This window comes from Momordica charantia (genome assembly GCF_013281855.1).
Source record: "Momordica charantia cultivar OHB3-1 chromosome 4 unlocalized genomic scaffold, Mcharantia_2.0 BLBB01000004.1, whole genome shotgun sequence".
In the NCBI taxonomy this organism is placed as follows: Eukaryota; Viridiplantae; Streptophyta; class Magnoliopsida; order Cucurbitales; family Cucurbitaceae; genus Momordica; species Momordica charantia.
Window position 1 is genome coordinate 5716952 of NW_028275162.1, and position 21002 is coordinate 5737953.

Below are 21002 nucleotides of genomic sequence, written 5' to 3' on the forward strand. Positions count from 1 at the left end.
ACTCATATAATTCAGTTAAAGAATGAAATGTTGAGGGTGATTAAAAAACTAAAGATTTTGATTTCAGTGGAGACTGCTACGATCATGATAAACAGTGTGAAGTAGTGTGACATCCGAGTAGAGATGAGGAGTAGATGAATTAATTGATATCAAATTCGAATAAGGGAGATCTTGAGATCATAAAAGAATGGTCAAGAAAGACTTAAAAGAATTGATAGTCACTACTTATATAACAATGCATTTTCCTTTTCGGTAACTCAATTGTAAGAATTCTAAAGTCAAGCGTGCATCTTGGAGCAATCTTCGGTTTGGTGAATTCTTAGTTGCTTTACTAGGAAGCAAAGTAGGTGAGTCGGGGCAATTAGGTGCCAAGTCTGCAAGTTTTACTAAGCGGGACATGGGATCAATTTAATCTCTGGCATCAATTTAATTACAGGTTCATATGATTTTATTAAACTAATTTCTTTTGAATTTGACTTAATAAAAATCAATTAACTAAAAACAATTAATGATTTCAAATTAACTCAGGTAAACTATTGGAGGTTAATTTTGATTAATTTTAATGCTCTATAATTAACTAAAATTATTTATAATTTCCATGAAATTTTCATACACAACCAAATATCGTTATTTTTTATTCTCAAATATCTTATTTCCAAGCATCTAATTCTCAGACATCTTAGCTTATTCCAAATAATATTAAACTAAAATCTCAAACCAAACGACTCTTTGAGGGTTCAAAAAAAACACCTCACTATGTGGTAAAAGCCAAGACCATCATGGGACTTTAGTTGAATTCCCAACAATAATCCTCCCCTCGAATAAAGTACTACCGAGCCTCCCCTCAAATAGTAATTCATCCATCCAACTCTTATGAGACCTTCTGGGTGAAACTAAAAGCAAAGTCGTGAGGATTATGCTCAAAACGCGGACAATATCACTCAGTTGTGGAAATACTTGGGGGTATTTCGATTATCTGTTGTCATTAACAAATGTTATAAGAAAAAGGATTAATCGGAAAAAAAAATACTAAGGTGCCTTATTTAATAATGATGAAATTCTAAAAACAACATTTTTATATATGTTGTAGGGTCGGACGGTCGCCCCATGAAATTAGTCGAGGTGCGACTCATGGATATAAAAATATATATATTTTTATATTTTCGACATTTTTTTATTTAGAATTTGAAATCTTAATTGCATAATTACCTTAAAAAAACATATTATTAACTCATTTAATTTTTATTAAAATTAACATATGTAAAATATTATGAATTATATAATATTGTAAAATAATAATCCTACAAAATTTATAACATATATTTAATAAATTAATTAACAATACTTTTTATTGAACTAAATATTAATTGATTATTACCGTCCATTTAAACCTATATTAATAGGTTCTGTTGGATAACCATTTTGTTTTCAGTGTTTTTGTTTTTGGTTTTTAGTTTTTGAAAAACAGGATGTTTGATAATAACTAATTTAATTTTCTGTTTTTTATTTTCAAAAATCATTTTAAAATTCTACGTAAATGTTTTTAAAAAAATTAGTTTTTAAAAACAAGTTTATGTTTTTCAAAATCTCATTTCTTTTTATAATACTTAAATTTTTTTTGTTCACATTTATTTTTAACAAATTTCTTTCTCTTTAATTTTTTTTCATAAATAGCTCTCTAAAAAATTTATTTTTTTCTCTCTAAAAATTTAAATATTTATTATTATCTCGACTTCAAAATTTTTATTTTTTATCTTTTTATTTTTTATCTTTTTATTTTTTCTTTTTGTTCTATTAGATCACACTCATCTCTTTCTAAAAATTTAATATTTTCCCGAACTTTTATCTTTCTAAAATTTCTAAAATGTTCCTAATCTCTTTTGCCTCTAAAAGTTATATATATGTATCTTTTTTTACTATAACTTTAATTTCTTTGTGTATTTAATTTTTTTTTCCTAAAACATATATTTCGAATCGCGTTTTTATATCTAAATTTTTTCTCCCTATATATATTTTTTTCTCTTTCTATTTTTTTTCTTTAACATATATTTTCCTCTCAACTTTACTCTTTTTCTCTAAAACTTTTATCTTTTCGTCTTTAACTTTTCTTTCACTATTATTTTTCAATTTTTTTATCTTTCTAAAATTTTTCTTTCAAAAATTTATTTCCATATCTCCAAATTTATATTTTCATGTCTCTACATTAGGGATGACAAAAATTCCCGCAGGTTCGGATCCCCGTTCCAAGAATAAGAAATTCGTGTCTCGGTCCCATCCCGATTCCATTTTTTAAATAATTAATATATTTTTATTGACATATTTATTAAATTGTGAATAAAATAATAAATATGTTTTAAAACTGATTATTTATACTAGTAAATAATAATTCTAAAAATAATTAATATATATTTATTAAATTTTTATTTCTTAAATTCTGAAAATAATTAAAATGAATTATAAAATCGGTAATTTTTCCGTGAATATGCCGATCCCGTAATAAGAATTTTTTAACATGGATCTCGATTCCCCGATTGAAGAACGAGGTGCAGACAAGGGATTAAAATTTTCACGTGCATGAAAATGAGGGAGAGTATCCTTACTTTCGTCCTACACCATTATCATCTATAGTCTACATAGAATGTTCTCACAAATATATATTTTCAATTTCAGAAAACTAAAAATGGTTATCGAACGTGTTTGTTTTTATGTTTTTTCAAAGCAAAAAAACAAAAAATAATTATCAAACATATATGGTTTTTCTTTTTTAAAAACAGAAAACTAAAAAAAAAAAACAAAAAACACAAATGGTTATTAAACAGGTCCTGAATACTTTGAGAATTACAATTCAATTTAAACTACTAGACAGACACACATCCAAAAACATAGAATTTCTTTACCGTTTTATTTTTAAACTCTTTCGCTTTGTGGTGAAGGCAAAACGAGGAAAAGTCAAATCCATTAATAACTTCTTCCATCCTTGACAGTGACAATATTTATCTATTTATTAAAGGTCCAAATCATTCATGTCGATCCACTTCAATATAAGTCAACTGATTTAGATACCTATATATTTCGGACAAAAAGATTGCTGAATTCGAAATTTCCACTTGTTATACTAAAAAAACCATAAATACCACATCTATTATCATCTCAATTATTATTGGAATAGAAAAACAAAATTTATGTGTTCTGTTTTCCATGTCTTTTTTTTGGAGAGATTAAAACATGTCTCACAAGTTACAATATCCCTCAATTATTACTTCTTTTTCTCCTATATATGTCATTTTCTTTTTTCATTTAGAAAAATAGAAATCTGTTTTACAATCATTCCCTCTTTCATTCTCATCAACTTTTTTTTCTTTCCAAAAACATACATAAGTTCGTTTTAACTTAAAGTTCATTTTTTAAAATATAACTTTCAAGACTCTCTCTTTTTCTCTTATCTCTTCTTTTTAATTATGAGCTAAAAAGGGAAAAAAAATACCTTCTTTATTTGTTTCCAAGATTTATACACGGTTTTTTCCCAAATTTTAAAAACAAGATTTAAAACAAATATTACCAAATCTATCTCTGCTTTAAAACCAAAAATAAAAAAAACGAAACAAAATAACTAGATATATATAAGCATCAAGACATATATAAATAAATAACTCATAACTTTATGTAACTATTTAATATTCTTAAACATAGATGCAAATATATTGCATATGATCAATATAACAACATCATCATCATTCTGTCACATAATATAAAGTCCCAACTTTTAATCATCTGCCAAGTTCATTCAGTAAGGAAGTTGGCCAATATAGTTGCCTGGAGGATCATAGTTGCAGATCACAAAAACCCAGTTGTTCTCACACTTCACTCTCGCACACCCTATACGCTTACTGTCCCGCCACACTATCTGCGTATAATGCCCGCACTCGTCCCCGACGCAGCGGTTCGCTCGGTGGTCGTAAAACTTCTTCTCAGTTGCCCAGAACTTCACCGCCTCCACCGCAGTCATCTCGCCGTATCCCTCAGCCAGGTTCTCGCCGTAGGGTCCATTGGAGTGCACCATCTCGCAGGTCTCGCTCTTGCTGTTGGCATAATTCTGAGCATAGGCAGCCAGGGTGGCGTCCCAGGAGACCGGCCAGACACCGACCTCGGCTCGGACTGCGTTGTGCGTGTCCACGAAGTCTTGGGGGGAGTTTTGGGCCATGGAGAGGGGAGCTATGAGGAACCCCACCAAGCATATTGTATAGAGAATGGTGGGGGAAGGGGAAGGGGAAGCCATTTTTCTTCTTTTCAAGAGCTTTGGAGGAGATTATTCTTTTGGATTGGTGGTGGAGATTTGGGGTTTAGTAAAGGATATTTATAGAGGAAGGTGGGTTGGTGGCTTTCATTTGCAGTTGGAGAATTGTCTAAGGGAAAAAAAATAAAAAAGAGAAGATGGGACAAAATAATGAGAAGGGTGATGATTTTTCTATTGTTTGTTACTTCTTTTCATTCAAATAATGGGAGGGATATGGGCCATGCATGTGTCATCTGACCTGCTTTTGTTGATAAATTTTGCCTCTTTGTTTGGTATGAAACTGTCCCTCCTCATTAATGGTGGCTCATCTTTCTTTCTTGCCAATCAAATTTGTAAGTTTTAATGATATATGTGTATAAAGGTTTAAATACTCTTTTTGAGTCCTGTAATATTTCAGCCGTTCAGTTCATTTTAATCTCTATACTTTCAAAACGTTCATTTTGATTTCTGTATTTTAAAAAAGTGATCATCTTGATCTTTTAACTTTCATTTTTATCTCATTCATGACATTTTACATACTAAATTTCTTGTAATGTAATTATAAATTTTTATAGAAGGATTTCCATTGTATATAAAATTTGTGTTAAACTTTGCAAATATGGACAAAAATTGTCATATTTTGAAAATATAAGGATCAAAACAGATGTTTTGAGAATATAAAAGATTAAAATGAACCAAAGTTAAAAGTACGTAGAACGGAATATACATTATGAAAGTATAGGAATCAAAATGAATCCAAAGTAGAGTATCTATAAACATATCATATATAATGATGATTACATAAATATTGTAGTTAATTATAAGTATACAAGGAAAAATTTTCAAAATGAATAGAGATGATACTAACAAATCATAAGATAATGAATGCAATATTTTGTTTGTATTCTAATAAAAATATGGGCATACCTGACTTGTTAAGTTCACATGCATTCCTTACAAAAGGGCAAAAAAAAAAAAAGGAAAGATAAAAGTTCACATGTATTTTATAAGAGAATGTTGTTGAAGAGAAAGGAAACTTTATTCGTCCTATAATTTGTGATCTTTGTATTTTAAAAAAGTGACCCATTTATTCTTTATTCAAATTAATTTTTTATAAAACGAAATCCTTTAATTAACACAAAGTTATGACTATCTGTTTTTTAAAAAAATTGAGAGTACAGTGTCGTATTGAAATTGTGATGGACAAAAATAAGATAAAAAGAAAATAAGAAATCAAAATGATCACTTTTAATTAAAAATTTAGGGGTAAATTTGTAATTCTTTGTATTTTAATAACCCAAGGTAAAACTTTAGTCACCGAAAGAACCTAAAAAGTTTACTTTACTAATTGACGTGCTCTTTTGTACCTTTTTAGATTGGATTAAAAGTAATTAACAATGTAAGAACAAGTGCATACTCCCATAATTTACTGCACAAAAATTGATTAATTTTATTAAAAGTGGGAATTGTTTATGAAAATATTTATTTCAAAATCAAAAGTGTCCCATGAACTGACAAAGTCTCAGCCGTTGAATAACTTACACCTATTTTATTTTATTTCATATTATTTTAATTTTTCTTATTATTTTATTTTTGCAGTTGTTTTGTTTTATGAGCAATTCATGGTCTTAATAGTACTTTGGACATGTGACTCCCTATCCCTTTCATAATCTTGCCTTATTATTTTTAGAATTTTTCATGCCTTTGTCTTAACTTGTACGTTTTGGTAATTGAAGCTGATTTTTCTCCTTGTTTTGATGGGTTTTTAATTCAACTTGGAATGTCTTTGTATGATGTTAAGTAATAATGTAAATATATGTATATAAAATAAATATATCAGGACGATCTATAAATTTAAGTTTTTAGATTTATGCTTAGTTTAGAATTGTTGTGGCTCATAAAATAATTGGCGTCAACCCTAGTTTTTATTAAGAATAAAAACAACTAGAAAATGAAGTAGATGGGTGCATTTGGTTGGTGGTATTGAAAACATAGATATGAAAGCAAGAGATTCCGTGGAAAATATAGTTGTATTTCATGTTTTCAATGTTTTCGAATATGTGTCTAATAAAAGATTCAGAAATTGAATATCAATTTTAAAAAATTGTTCAAAGTGCGTTTAATAATGCATGTGTAAATAATTATAAGAATAGTGGTAGTTACCAACTAAAATTTAATTCTAACGTAAAACATTATTACTTCATTTATTAACATATATGATATATAAACTTTGTACTTTATTATTTTATAATATATTATGTCATACATGTTTTAATTTTAACAAAAATAAATGAATTTACAACATGAAATAGTATATTGATCAAAGTTTTTATCTTTTCAGTGTAAGTAAAAAACAAATCTGCCAAGCAAATAGGATTGAATCTTAAAATAAAAAACACAATCCAAATTGCATATCAATAAGTTTTTAACATTTGGTAAACTTCAGTTATATCCAACAAAATGTTATACTAATTTGAATACAAAAAAAATGTAAGGAAAAAAATTATATAACATCATATCAGGCCCAATTGAAAGGTGATAATTAATTTAAATGGTTATTATTATAACCAGCTTTACCAAATGCTAAAAATGGTTACTGGTGGGGATGGTGCGGTAATAAGAATATGTGACCTTGTAGTATCGCCTACCATAAGTTCTCGTATTTTTTGCCTTGTGACTAGTGTTGTTCAGTCCAGGTAAAGCGAGTCCCAGTTATGAAGATTTACTCCACATAAACCATATAACATCAATTTCGAGAAATAAAATGAAAAATATGGAAAATTGCTAAAATTATTTTTTAATCACTCTAAAGTATTTAAAATCTATACCAAACGGACTTTAGTGATGGATAATTAAAGAAGACATTGTTTAAACTTTAAAACCTCTATAGCATCATTTTTCTGCAATAAAATAATATTGATGTAGTCCATTCATCGTGTCTCGTGCTAATTTTTAGCCTAAAATGAGGGGAGTGTAATTTTAGGCTTCAGTTTACCCGTGATTTAAGATATGAAATAAGGTGGCTCGAAAATTTTATCTGTTTGAATATAGAATATCCAGCCAAAAAATCGAATGAATCTTCCCATTTACCATGAAACGTGCAAGATAGAAGGTTAACATTCCGCTGCTCAAGTTAGTACAGATTGAAATTTACAAAATCGGGTTGTAATTGAGATTAGGTTGTACCTGCCTTTATACATGGCCATTTGATAGGAAAGTCATTAACTCATAAATTTTCCTCGAATTTACCAGATGTTCTAAAGATGACGAAACAAATTGAGATAGGGATCGGCACCCGATTGTAATTGAGTTTGACCTCCAAACCTCCGCATACTGATGGCTCCTTATAGCTCCCTTTAAGGGGTTATTCCGATGGTTCCACGTGGCATCTCGAATCCCCCACAACACTATCAATCCAATCTCTTTTTTTCTTTTTCTTTTTTTTGAGTACCACTATCCATCCAATCTAAAATGTGTTGGTTTAAGCTCAATAATAAATTCAACCTTTATAGTAGATTTTTGATTGGTTTATGAATCATTTTAAATCTAGTTTGAGTTTAATTAAACAAACTCGAATTTATTATTAATTAAAATTTTCTTATCATATAATTGTTTGTCTATAAATTAATTTCCATTTCCACGTGGCTTGAATCCAAGACCAGCTTTACCAAATGCTAAAAATGGTTATTGGTTGGGATGGTGCGGTAACCAAAATATGTGACCTTGTAGTATCGCCTACCATAACTATGAAGATTTACTCCACATAAACCATATAGCATCAATTTCGAGAAATAAAATGAAGAATTTTCCATTAAAGTAAATATAAAAGTTACTCCAAATGTTGCACAAGATAATAATCCTCCCAAATAGGATGAAGTTTACAATTTACTCCGAACTTATTATTATTCATATAGTTTTTTTTTTTTTTTTTTTGTAATAATCTCGTGCAAGTTTAGTATGGACGTTGGCCCATAATATTGCCTCTAGGATAATAGCTGCAAATAAGGAAAACCCATTTGTTATGGCACTGCACTTGGGCACAACCAACAGAATGTGTGGCCCTCCACACCACCTGCGTATAATGAAGGCACATGCTAGGGTCGTTGACGCACGTGTTCGAATTGTAGTCGTAATGTTTCCCCTCGTCGACCCACAGCCTAACTGCCTCCTCCGCAGTCATCACTTCCCATCCCTCCGCTAGGTTTTCGCCATACGGTCCACCGGAGTGCTGCATTTGACACGTATCAACCCTCGTCAACGCATACTCATGAGCGTAGGTAGCCAAGGTGGCATTCCAAGAGAGGGGCTCGACACCGACTCCCGCACGAATGACATTGTGGGCGTTGATGTAATCCTCGGGAGAGCTAACTGCCACCGCACGAGAGTCGAAAGCTAAAATTAGGGTTAGGGTTAGGGTTAGACCGAGGATGTTGGCGGATGCCATATTGTGTTAAGATATGGCTTATTGTAAAGGCAGGTGGGGTGTGGTTGTGTTGGTTGTGTGGAGATATGGTTTTGGGTTATGGTATTTATATTGAGAGGAGAGATTCTATTTTAGGAAGATAGAGAAAAATAAGGTGAGATTCGTGGGGCACCATGAAACTCTCAATTTTTTATTGTGTGATTCAAAATTTTAATAATGGAACAATATATATTGTGTGGATGGTAGAACACAACTTTCTAGTAAAATCTATATCTGTCCTAAAAATATGTGTGGATCTTATGATTTTAGATAGTTAATTAGACATGAAAAAGAAATTAATTTATATGATGCATTTAATAATTATGAAAGTAAGACTAACAATGTGATGATAAAGGTTTGAATGTCGTCAATATCGAAGGAAATATGATAGTTCTCGATTTTACTCAAATGTTGATGTCGAGAAAAAATCATAGAAATTGATAGATGATTTTATTTGAATGAGTAAATACAACTTCGTTGTTTATTATTATTATTATATTATTTTTAGATAAACAATGATGGTTTAATTAGGCTATAATTAATATTTTAATATTATATATATACAAATATAAGTAATATATTTTTTTATTATAAAAATTTGTTCAATAATATTCACGTACGAAATTTTCAATCAATTAAATATTTTTAATGATTTCTTATGAGTATGAAACTCTGTGAATCCATTCTATGAAGAAATAGAAAAATGGGGATTCTTAATTATTAAAATATCTATATATAGAGAAATCAATAATATTGCACTCATAAAAAAAAAATGTTATTGAGGCAATTTCACCCAGATGGTAATGGATTTCCAACGTCCTTGGACAATACTCAAGACTCTAGGTGAGTAGTAGGAGCAACTTTTAATTTATTATGAACACAAATGGATTCAATTGTTAACCACATCGTAAATTAAATTGACTATGGATTCAAGCCATAGCAAACGGTTTCACAAAATCATACTATTTCCCCGATCAAAATAAAGCAATTACGTTAAGAAGATTTGGCTCGTTACTCACATTTCCTTAATATAATGGTACTGCTATTAAAAAAATGGTAGAAAATGTCAATATTCCTCAATGTTGTTGACATTTCCTTACAATTTTGAGAAAACAACATGTTACTCCATCGAGATATTGGACCCTTCCAACATCTCGAAATGTCGAGCAACATTTCATTTCAGAATGATACTTAAATAACTTTCTTTACGTGTGCTTTGAAAAATTAAATATATCCGTGTCCATATTTTCATCAATATTTTCATATAATTTAGTCATTGATGCGGAGGTTAGTCAATATTTTTATTATACGGTAAATATATCAGCAAAATGATATTAACCAAAAATATGTAATGCGAATATAAATACTCATAATAACGATTTCAATTCAGTTAGGATGAAATACTTATAATTAACCATCATGAGTAGCTCATTCGTCTAAATGGACCATAGTTAATTAGGAGGGAATGAGTTCAAATTCAATGATGACCACCTATCTTGGTCTAAATTTTAGAGATTTAGAAGGTTTTAATGAGGCTTTAATAGCTAAGCAGGTTTGGGGTATTCTACGAAACGAAAACCTTTGTCTCCAAAGTCCTTGAAGCTAAATATTTTTATGATTCGTCGATGCTCCATGCGGCTTCGGTCAAGAATCAATCTTACTTTTGGCACGATTTCCTTTGGGGTAGAGATCTTCTTGTTAAAGGGTTGAGGTTACAATCTTTTTGATTCTTGGGTCTGACATTTTGACAAGAGAGGGAATTACAGCGTTGAAAGTGGATATAAACTGTTTATGCATCGTCTTAAGTGCAGTGGTGTTTCTACTAGTGATGGTTCCCATGGTTATAACTGGAAATCAATTTGGGACCTAAAAGTTCCTTCAAAGATTAAATTATTTGTATGGAAGGCAGTAAATGAACATCTTCCAACTTCACAAAATCTCAATAAAAGGGGTCTTGACGTGGTACCCTGGATGTTGTATTTGCCATTCTAAGCCTGAAAGTTCCTCGCATGCCATCTTTCTCTGCAAAAGGGCCAGGCAAATATGGAATCTTATGTTTCCATCATTGTTTAACACACCTATTAATTCAAATCTTAGTTTTATGGACTTTTGGTTGTATATAATTGATCGTTTGAATCCAGATGACAGAGGGCTGGCTAATATTACCTGTTGGGCGATTTGGGGTGATCGGAATTTGCAAGTTCATGGGCCGATAGTCTCTCCACCTGATTTAAAATGTGCTTTGATTAGTTCTTAGTTCTAAAACTATACAAATGCCCAGGTTAATAAGAGAGAGATGTTACCGCAGAGGCCAGAAGTGACTTCTTCTAGTAGCACCCTCCGCTGGCTTCCACCTTGTGGCACCGATTTGAAGGTTAACTCCAATGCTGCTTGTAGAACATCGTCAACAGGGCTTGGTACGGTTATCTGAGACAGTAGGGGTGGTTTGGTGGCGGTGAAGTCCATGCATCTTCATTTCACCTTTCCTCTCTTCATGCTGAAATTAGAGGAATATTGGAAGCTTTGAAGTTCGCTCGATCAACAAATTGCCATCGCCTTGAGGTTGAATCTGATTCACAAGAGGCAATTTGTTTGATTCAGGGAGATTTGCGAACCATGGGGGATGAATTGAACTGGATTTTAGAGATCAAAGCTTTAGCTCTAAATTTCGATTTCATCTCCTTCGCCCATGTATCCCCAAAATGTAATTTGTGTGCTCATTTTTTGGCAAAATGGGGATCTCAATCTCTTCATTGTGTACCTGGCACACCCATTATCCTCAGGGATTGTTGGATATTGTTAAAGGGGAATCCCCTTCAATCTTAGCCCATGTGGCTTAATTTAATGTAACTTCTTTCCTTTCCAAAAAAAAAAAAATTAGTAATTCCTACGTGAGATTAATCAGGTGCGCGCGAACTAATCCACCATGGCTCATTTTAGTTAGATTTCTAATAATTCTAATCTCGTTATAGATTTTAGTTTTCTTTGGTCTCGATTGTTTTTGAAATTTATGACTTTTATTTTAAAATAATCATGAATTAAGACTTTTTTAATTCTTCCAACGCTACCTACCTAGTTCACTTTTGTCTGAAGTTTTTCAGAATCCAAACACAATTTGGAAGGTAATGAAGATTTATTACACAGTATGAAACTAATCTACTTTGTTACAAAAATTTTGCACATTCAATTGTAGCTAGCTCCGTTAATAGGATTAGTGCCTCTCCCATTAGAATATATATTTAAATTTCTTTGTTTCTTTTATTCCAAAAAAAAATATCATCTTCTTTATAATGTAATGTAATTCTCCCATCTTTTTTTTTTTTTTTTAATAAAAAGAGTACCAATTTCTCAAGCATACGAAACGCACAAGTAATGTGATAATGATCAGTAGAGTATCATCTCTACAGGGAATGAATGTTTCACTAATTACCAATTTCTATACTTCGATTTTATCTAAACGTCGAAAGTTTAATGAAAGAGAAGTAAAAAAATAAATTCTAAAACTGGGTCAATAAAATAAGAAAATAACGCAACTAGCAAAAAAACAGGTGTAAATTCAAGCTTATTAAACTCTAAAACATGACTTCACCCATATCACCTTTAACTCTTCCTATAATTTTAATTGAAACTTTTCTAATCCAAAGGTTGTTGGCGGATTCTACCCTATTGACTCGATATTCTTTCTCAAGCAATAACGATTCTCTTCAAAAAGTCGAGTATCTTTATCTTATGACTACTCCAACAATTCAAATAATTAAGCACGCAGAACCAAAAAAATATGCCACAAAATTTACAAGAATGTATCTTTATCTTTATCTCTTGCTTAACAAGGGAGAACTATTCAAGTCCTAATCAGTTATTTTGTTTCTCAACCTTAATTTATGAAAAATAATCAATGCAAAGATTGCACAAGTCGAAACAATACATTAAGAGCATAAAAGTTCTCATAACCAACAAAAGTTTAGAAGAGAAATTGACTAAAAATGGAAGAGTAGAGTTAGATAAACCGCTACATCAATGCTGTAGAAACAACTATTTAGTGTTAAGGATTCCATGTTAAAAAGATAAGGGAGTTTATAATAATAGACATGGGCTAGTTCTTTTATTGTTAATTGATTTTGAAATGAAACCCCATAAATATTAATATGGTATCAGACCAAAAATGCTTAAATGAGCATGATCTTGAGAGGCATGTTAAAGACTCATTGCCAATTGGTTTTAAAATGGAATCTCATAACTATTAATAGTTAGCTCATACTTGAAGAAGAAAACAAATCTGGTAATATCAAGAGTCTCCCTTCTTCGCGTTCCTTTCGTTTCTCTCAAAATCTCCAACATTTCTCTCTAAAATGTCTTTTGGTCTAATATCTCCTCTTTTTTCCCCTTTGCGGCTAGGGTTAAAATGAAGCATTTAAACAAATTATGTTTGCAACACCTAGGTGCTACCTGCAAGCGCTTAGTCACCTAACATGTTGGAATTTTGGCTCATTTTTTTCTTGATTTGCTATTTTTTTTCCTTCTTCTTCGATTCAACTTCTACAAAAGAAATAAATACTAAAAGAATTAAACTAGCCAACGAAAAGTTAACTAAAACTAAAAATTTCAAAACCACCTCAGCTTATTGAATCCAAAATTTACTCATCAAAATAGTGCTCATCCTCGAGCAAATACCACAAGAACACAAAGAGAATTTAAACCAGCTGTCAAAATATCATTGAATAGAGATAGACTCGAGCTTTAAAAAAACAATTTCTTACTTACAAAAGAAAGGAAGTAAATGAAGTAAGCTCAAGCAATGCTAAGAATTTTTAACCAACCAGCTATAATTTTTTTCCATTTTAGGCCCTATACGGTTGTGGGCAAAATTCTTCATGACTTGTCTATCTCTCAACCCAAATAAAAAGAAAAAAATTTTGCACAAGCAAACTTAACCATTCTATATCCACAAGATACATGCAAACTAATAGATAACATCACGATTTTAGGATAGACAAGAATTCACTCATGTAATGTCTCAGAAAAGAAATCAGAACTTTAGTATCTCTCATTCTTACAAGCCAAGTAACCACTAAACAAAAGAATTTTAAATGATAAAGAATTTTCTAAATCCAATCTTTTTCTAACTCAAGAACTTTTCAAAAGTTTTTATACTTAGGAGACTCGTTGACTAACTACTAGTCCTAGCTTGTAGCTTAATTAAGACCCATTTTAATGGTCCTCCACTACGGTTAGAGGAGTAGTCCACTTGTATTATAAATTCTTATTAGATCCCTTATCTTTTCAATGTGGAATCCTTAACCACAGTAATTGACCAATCATAATATAACGACAAGGACCATTTAGATTATGTGATTAGATTATGTGTGTTGCACGAAGTTACATTAAATTATGTGATTATTACTGCCGAGATCAATAAGAAGTCACGAATAGCTTACTGCTAGCGGAGTGTTTATAATTAAGCATACAATTTTTAGTGTTATAAAGAATTGCCCTATGTCTGGGTCGATTTGCGTGTGTTTATGTTTAAACTAGACTCCTATATTGTTTTCATCCTATGATATTGTCTGTTTTGGTGACTTTTATTATATTTAGGTTGATCGATGTTGTCCTTTACATATATATTCATGATCTTAATTCTCTTTTCCTAGCTAGCAAACCTAACACTTCACTGTTGTTTCAACTGCGCCCTCCACGATTTGTGCAAGAGGTTGTGATTTTTTACTTTTCAAACCGAATGGAATTGGTCCTCTGAAATTATCGTCATAATTTCAGCTAACTAATCTTGACGATAATGTTGATGGACGATTTTGAATTCGTTCATGAGTTTGAGTTGCATTAAATTTTCTGTAGATTTTTGCCCAGATGCGCCCATTGCAACCGCAGTGCATAATCCTATAAAGTTAGCAATAAAGCTAGGGACAGAATTGCACAAATTCTTACAAAAAAAAAAAAAAGTATTCAGAAATGACCAACTTTATATTCAAGATGAGCTTCAGGTGACATTTCTCATCTAGAGTTCAATATGTGGATATATTTTCCACGAGTATTTACATAATTTGCTAGAATATGGTCATATTAACTCTTGAAACCTAAGAGTTATCAGTTGCATATCCTTAAAAGTAATTCATTAAAACTAATTCTGTAGAGAACGATATTGAAATACTGTAATAATGTACACTTGCACCTCCTCTTACCTGAGAAGGTAGAGGCAAAAACCAGGAATTAAACATCTAATTAGAAATTTAAAAAAAAAAATTATTCAATTGAAAAACTATTAATAAAAATGCCAAGAATAAGTGGACAATTATTCCCATTATTCCATGCGTGGAACCGGATCCCGACGAAAATTCGTGAGAAATTAAATGGGGTGCAGGGGCGGAGATACGGTCGGAGATGGGGAGGGGGATGGCTTCCCCCTTCCCACCTCGTCCTGTGAACACCCCTACTGGAGGATAGTAGTTACACGTGATAAAAAGCATGTACTTTTTGCAGTTTGCCATTGCACAACCAATGGATTCGGTGTCCCTCCACACCACAGCCTTAAAATGGCCACACTCGCCTCCGACGCACTTCTTGGAGCTGTAGTCATAGAACTCGCTCTCACTAGCCCAATATGTCACGGCCAACTCCTCTGTTATCGCAGTTTCGGGTTCGACTAGATAGTTTTGGCCATACGGTCCGCTAGACGACTGCCTCATCTCGCATGTAGTAATTGCTGAATTTGCTGAAACCTGAGCATAGGAGGCCAATGTCTGGTTCCAAGTCACAGGCCCAACGCCATACTCCGCACGCACATCATTGTGGCTGGCCACGTACACCTCCGGAGAGTCGAACGCAGCCGCTATGGCGGTCAGGGTTAGTCGAACCATGCACACGGCGGCGAGAAACTTGGCGGTTGCCATTTCTAAATTTAAAGGCTTTGCTACAAGGAGTAATGTGTTACGTTGTGTAATGTGTGTTGCTTTAGGGTATTCATATTGAGACCAGAGATGGGGTATGAGCCTATTTTAGGGAGTTTGTTTTGAAGGGTAGAATAAAAAGATGTACAGAGTGGAGCAACGTTGAAATTGTACAAATTTCTGTTAATGGTCTTTCTCTATTCCATAAAATGTGGGCTAATAATTTAGCTCATTTAGATGGGTGTTCAATTTCTTGTTTCCGTTTCTTTCTTTTTAAATTATAAAAAAAGGTTAAAAAAGATTTTTTGTCCTTCTACTTGCCCTGAGATAACAATTTAGTCTTGCCGTAAGATAACAATTTAGTCTATGAACTTTAGTTTGTAACGATTTAGTCACTATACTTTCAACTTTGTTACAATTTTGTCCTCAAATTATAGTAGGTAACAATTTAGTCCAACTAGTTTTAAGTTTGTAATGATTTAGCCCATATTGTGATTTTTTGTTCAATTTCTTATACATTTAGATTGATTAATCGATCAATGACCAAAATGTATTTATAAATCATAAATACTAAATTGATATAGGATAAAAATTGATACTTAATTTTGACAAAAATTTTTCGCAGCAAGGATTGAATTGTTACAAATTTTAAACTATAGAGACTAAATTGTTACATACTAAAGTTCAGGGACTAAATTGTTACCAATTTAAAAGTAGAAAGACTAAATTGTTACAAACTAAAATTTAGGGACTATGTGTTACTTTAGCAAATATGTAGGGACCAAATGTGTTTTTTAACAAAAAAATATCAATTGTATGATCTCAATACACTTGATTCAAGAATATAAAATATATTTTTATTTATGATTTGCAAAAATTGGAAATGAGAATAGGAAAACAAGAAACAAGACATTTGTTTTTTTGGTCCCATAACTTTTTAAATAATTTTGAAAAAAGCTCTTAAAAAAATGAGAATAAGAAACATAAATTAAATAGTTGTAAAATGGTTACATTGTTAATGATCTTACATTAAAAAAATAAGCAAACTAATATAGGTCTATAATATATATGAGTTGCTCTTTTCATAATCGATTGGTTTTGAGATAGAACCCCATTAATGTTGATATAAATTTCTTAATAAAATTAGAAATGAGAAATAATAAATGGGAACGTTATCAAATAGACGCTTAATATTTTATCAGATACAAGAAACACGTTATCAATTAGGCTATAATTGACATTTTAAACATTATATATCTAAAAATAAAAGTAATATTTATGTAAAAAAATGTAGATGTTGACGAAAATTAGAAAAAAAAAACAATATGAAAACATGAAAACTAGTGTTTCAATTAATTTGTAAAATTTTAACAATAATTTACCAAAATTAGCTCATGTTGCAAAGGAAACTACCAAAATTGTATACATATGTATATATTTATTGAATTACCAAAATTAATTGATTCATCGTTTCAAAGAATATTTGAATTAAAATAACAGTAGAAATTAAAAAGTAGAAGAAACTACATAGAGAAAAAAACTATGGAGGAGATATGAAACAGAGAGAAATCTCACAATTCTCTTTCTCGAATTACGCCACCATCTCAAGTCTTTCGAGCTTAGAGGAGTTGGAGAACTCTGGAAATAATATATCAATTATTAGCTAGGGAGTGATGATCAAAGCAAAAGATGGGTAGTTTAGCTCTCTGGTTGGATTAAAGATTTCTCCTTTGTCTGCTATTTTTAGCTTTCGGTTCTTGCTTTTTCTTCTCTCTGGCTTGATCGATGTTCGTCTTGATGATGTGCAACTTTTATACAGGTTTGCATGTATCTTTGATGATTGCGGTTGTTTCTTTCAGAGCGTTTCAATTGTTATGGTTGCAAACAAAGTTCCAAATTGATTGGGAAATGGAGTGTTTCATGGTATGTAGATGAGTCAATTATCTCCGTTGATATGAGGTCTTTTGAGTAAAATTGTAAGGGTTATACTCAAAGACAAACAATATCATACAATTATAGAGATACTTTGAGTACTGGGTACCATTGTCCTTAGTAAGTGGTATTAGAACCATGAGAGAAATCCTAGGAGATCGAACAAGAGTGATTGGTGAGCGTAATAGGTCATTATAGAAATTATGGATGAATCTCCAAATCTGACAAAAAAGTGCTTGAGATGGCAAGCAAATACGTGCTATGTGCTCGAGAGACGAGCAATACATGCCCTATCAAGTCATGGTAGATTGATAGGAAGTCTAACATAGTCGGGTAGATTAATAGAAAGTATGGTGTAGCTAGCTTTGTTCAAGGAGAGAAGTTTGAAGTCACGACAGTGGTCGTAGACATCAGGTGTTTCCACCCAATATGATCTGTGTAGTAGGTGCTGGCTCTATGTGGGGTGGATCCTAACTATAGCATTTTGATAGGATCAGACTCTCATTGTTAGTCGCAAGTCCAATGTGGGGTTTATCCTAACTACAACATTTGGATAGGAGAATTCTCTCATTGTTAGTCACAACTCCAACAAATTATTCATATCGAAGAGTAGATGAGTGTATGGCTATTTGATGAAAGATACAAGTGGTCCCTTTGTTTGAAGAGAGAATTGTTTGGGTTACAATAAGTGAAACAAAGTTCCATATTGGGTCAAGGAAGGGAACGATTCATGATAAATATATAGATGAGGGTGTTAAGGACAATAGTACCATCGTACCTTCAAGTATCTCTATAATGGTATGATATTGTCTGCTTCGAACATAACCCTCATGGTTTTGATTTTGATTTTATCCAAAAGACCTCATACCAATGAAGATATTGTCTCTCACTTATGAACACATGAACTTGCCCATTATCTAGCCAATGGGACTTTGGTTGCATTCCCAACAATCTTTCCCTCGAAAAAAGTACCATCGAGCCTCCTTTCAAGTATCATCAAATTAAACTCTGACTACTGATTACCATTGTTTACAAGGGTAAAAAGAGGTTGAAATCATAATGTTTTACTTTATTTTGTTTAAAACTAGCATGTCTTAGCTTGCTTTTGTTGGTTTTTGGTCCTTAATATGAAATTAATTAATTTTATTTAATTAATTAATTAATATTTTGATAACAAACCTAATTTTGTTATTGATAATTTTAATGTTTTGAAGTATTCATATCGTAGAGCTCGGTACAAGGATTTCAATATCTTTTAAATTACCCAAATCAGAGCTAACACAGAAGTTGTAGCCAAAAGAAGTTAAAAAAAAATCGTACATGACGATGACACGGCAACTGAATCCTACACGCAAAAGAAAAAGAAACGAGAGAAAAAGAGAAAATATATATGAATTAAAAAGGATGTTACCGTTCGAGTTAAAAAAAAAAAAAATTCAGTAGGCGCTGACACATTGAAAAGTGAAAAAAACCTCAAGTTACCGTTGGGTTTTTTGTTTTTATTATTATTATTATTTTATTTTATTAAATAACAACATTTGATTTTTAATTATTCAAATACAATAGTCCAAATTTAATTTGGATTTCAAATTTCTTTCCAATTTTTCCTCCGGTATTTAAACCTCCCATTCTCTCAAATTTTAAGAAAAATTCTCTCACTTTTCTCTCAAATTTCTTCATGTTCTTCAAAATTGTGAGCGATATTCACTCTTTGTGAGAGTTTGTAAGACTTGTATTCAAAATTCCAATTCTTGTAAGGATTGTTCTTGAGCGCCGAAAAAGAATGTTGTAACGACTTGATTCTAAACCGTGGAAATGATCGTGTGTCCTCTTACCGTAGGAAAAAGAAGGTTTTGTACCAGTTTGACTTCTATCATAGAAAGAGTCAAGTTTCTTAGTGGAACACCCAAGGAATCTGGGGAGTGAGATAGACCGGTGTTGCTGAACCACTATAAAATTTGCGGTGTTATTTTATCTAACCCTCTCTTATTTAATTTTTGCAATTAATTTTTATTTATTATAAATTGCATGAAATTAATTGCTATAATTCGTTATTCATGTTTTATGTGTAATATTTACATTGAAATTAATTAGGATGCTTGAAATGTTATTTATAATTTATTGAATAATTTATGTTAAAATTATTTGTTCGTAAAAAGTTTACTTAATTATTTAAATTGGGTCCACGTGTTAAAAAGTTTATAAATTGTCGTTAAATCCTTTTCACTCTAGGATTGTCATATCGATCCAACAGCTTTTATGTCCCATTAATGTTATATTCATGCATTCTTCTTTATCATGGTATATTTATGCAAATATTAAGGTTTCACATAATTTAGAGTCGGAAAATTAACGAAAACCAAACTTTTTGTGCAGGGGCTTCAGGGGAGGCGCCAGTCGCCTACACCTCGGGCTTAGTTTCTTCCATGGCGCCTCCCCTCGGGCTTATTTTCTTCCATTTTTATCCTTAATGAAACACATTTGACAAATTCTCTACCTTCAAGTCAACCAAGTGTAGAAGACTGTGTTTGAAGCTGAATAGGCCAATCAAAGAGTTGGAAGACAGAGCACATTTTTCTCACCTACCTGACCAACCGTAGGCTGCCTATAAATTCCAACATTCATTCATTCTCATCAAGCTTCCTTCCATCCTTTATCACTTTGCAAGTTTCTTCAGAGTTCTTCCTCCACGTAATTTAGGATTCTCTTGTTCTTCAAATTATCTGTACTGTAACTTAACTCTTTCCCACTTTTCGTACTTGTATGCTAATTCCAAACTTGTCTTTATTCCTTGTATTTTTGGAAACCCAATTTTATAAAATTCAAGAATTGTTCTTCTTCATACTTTCGTACCTACGTCAAAAGATTCTTGTAATCACACATTATTCTGAAATATAATAAGTTTTCACTCCCCTGAGTTGAAGAGAGAAATAATGGTAAAGTTTGTCGGATCGCAAACTTCTCAATGAAAAATTTGTTCTTAATTCTTTGATCTTAAATCATATTTTTATCTTGCAAAATCTTTACATTCTTTCCTATAACAATATGTGCTAAATTTATTTTCCTCCTGGTTAAGTCTATTAAACAGGACAACAAAAGGGTAAAAGGCGTTTTCTCACTCTTTCATCTCATAAGATTGTCTAATAAAGTTTAAATTTTAATTAAAAAAATGGGAGCGGAAGCAGGTAAACAAAATAGAGAAAAAATTGCCAGTGTTGTCTCCTCTATTTACTTATACGAAGGAATAAATAGTACATTTGCACTGGAAACTGTAGCAGTTGGAGATTTCAGCTCTGTATCCTCATTATTTTAGCCAACGGTCAAAAGGGGTTTTCCTTAAATGATAGTTGCTTGTACCAAGTTTCTTGTGGGGGTCTTATTGCTGTCAATTGAGTAATAATTCAAATGATTGTTTTTCATTCTTCCTCGAGCTGAA

General features: G+C 31.6%; 3 protein-coding genes across 3 annotated transcripts; all 3 read right to left on the bottom strand.

Moving 5' to 3' along the window:
- Positions 1–3639: 3639 nt before the first annotated feature.
- On the bottom strand, positions 3640–4371 carry LOC111017366 (basic form of pathogenesis-related protein 1). The gene has a single exon (XM_022293105.2). It carries the CDS (start codon positions 4274–4276, stop codon positions 3785–3787), a length of 492 nt encoding a protein of 163 aa, XP_022148797.1. The 5' UTR covers positions 4277–4371; the 3' UTR covers positions 3640–3784.
- A 3684-nt stretch (positions 4372–8055) lies between these two features.
- On the bottom strand, positions 8056–8775 carry LOC148211689 (pathogenesis-related protein 1-like). The gene has a single exon (XM_088123254.1). It carries the CDS (start codon positions 8715–8717, stop codon positions 8226–8228), a length of 492 nt encoding a protein of 163 aa, XP_087979380.1. The 5' UTR covers positions 8718–8775; the 3' UTR covers positions 8056–8225.
- Positions 8776–14511: 5736 nt separating this feature from the next.
- Positions 14512–15637, bottom strand: LOC111017330 (pathogenesis-related leaf protein 4-like). The gene is made up of 2 exons (XM_022293046.1): positions 15160–15637; positions 14512–14627 (listed from the first exon to the last, which is right to left on the bottom strand). Exons 1-2 carry the CDS (start codon positions 15635–15637, stop codon positions 14512–14514), a joined length of 594 nt encoding a protein of 197 aa, XP_022148738.1.
- Positions 15638–21002: the final 5365 nt, after the last annotated feature.

Excerpts from the sequence above, each read along its gene's own strand:
- LOC111017366 (XM_022293105.2), bottom strand. The coding sequence starts at position 4,276 with ATGGCTTCCCCTTCCCCTTCCCCCACCATTCTCTATACAATATGCTTG.
- LOC148211689 (XM_088123254.1), bottom strand. The coding sequence starts at position 8,717 with ATGGCATCCGCCAACATCCTCGGTCTAACCCTAACCCTAACCCTAATT.
- LOC111017330 (XM_022293046.1), bottom strand. The coding sequence starts at position 15,637 with ATGGCAACCGCCAAGTTTCTCGCCGCCGTGTGCATGGTTCGACTAACC. Across the intron at positions 14,628-15,159 it reads AGGGGTGTTCACAGGACGAG|GATTATGCACTGCGGTTGCA; the intron begins GTGGGAAGGGGG and ends CTAACTTTATAG.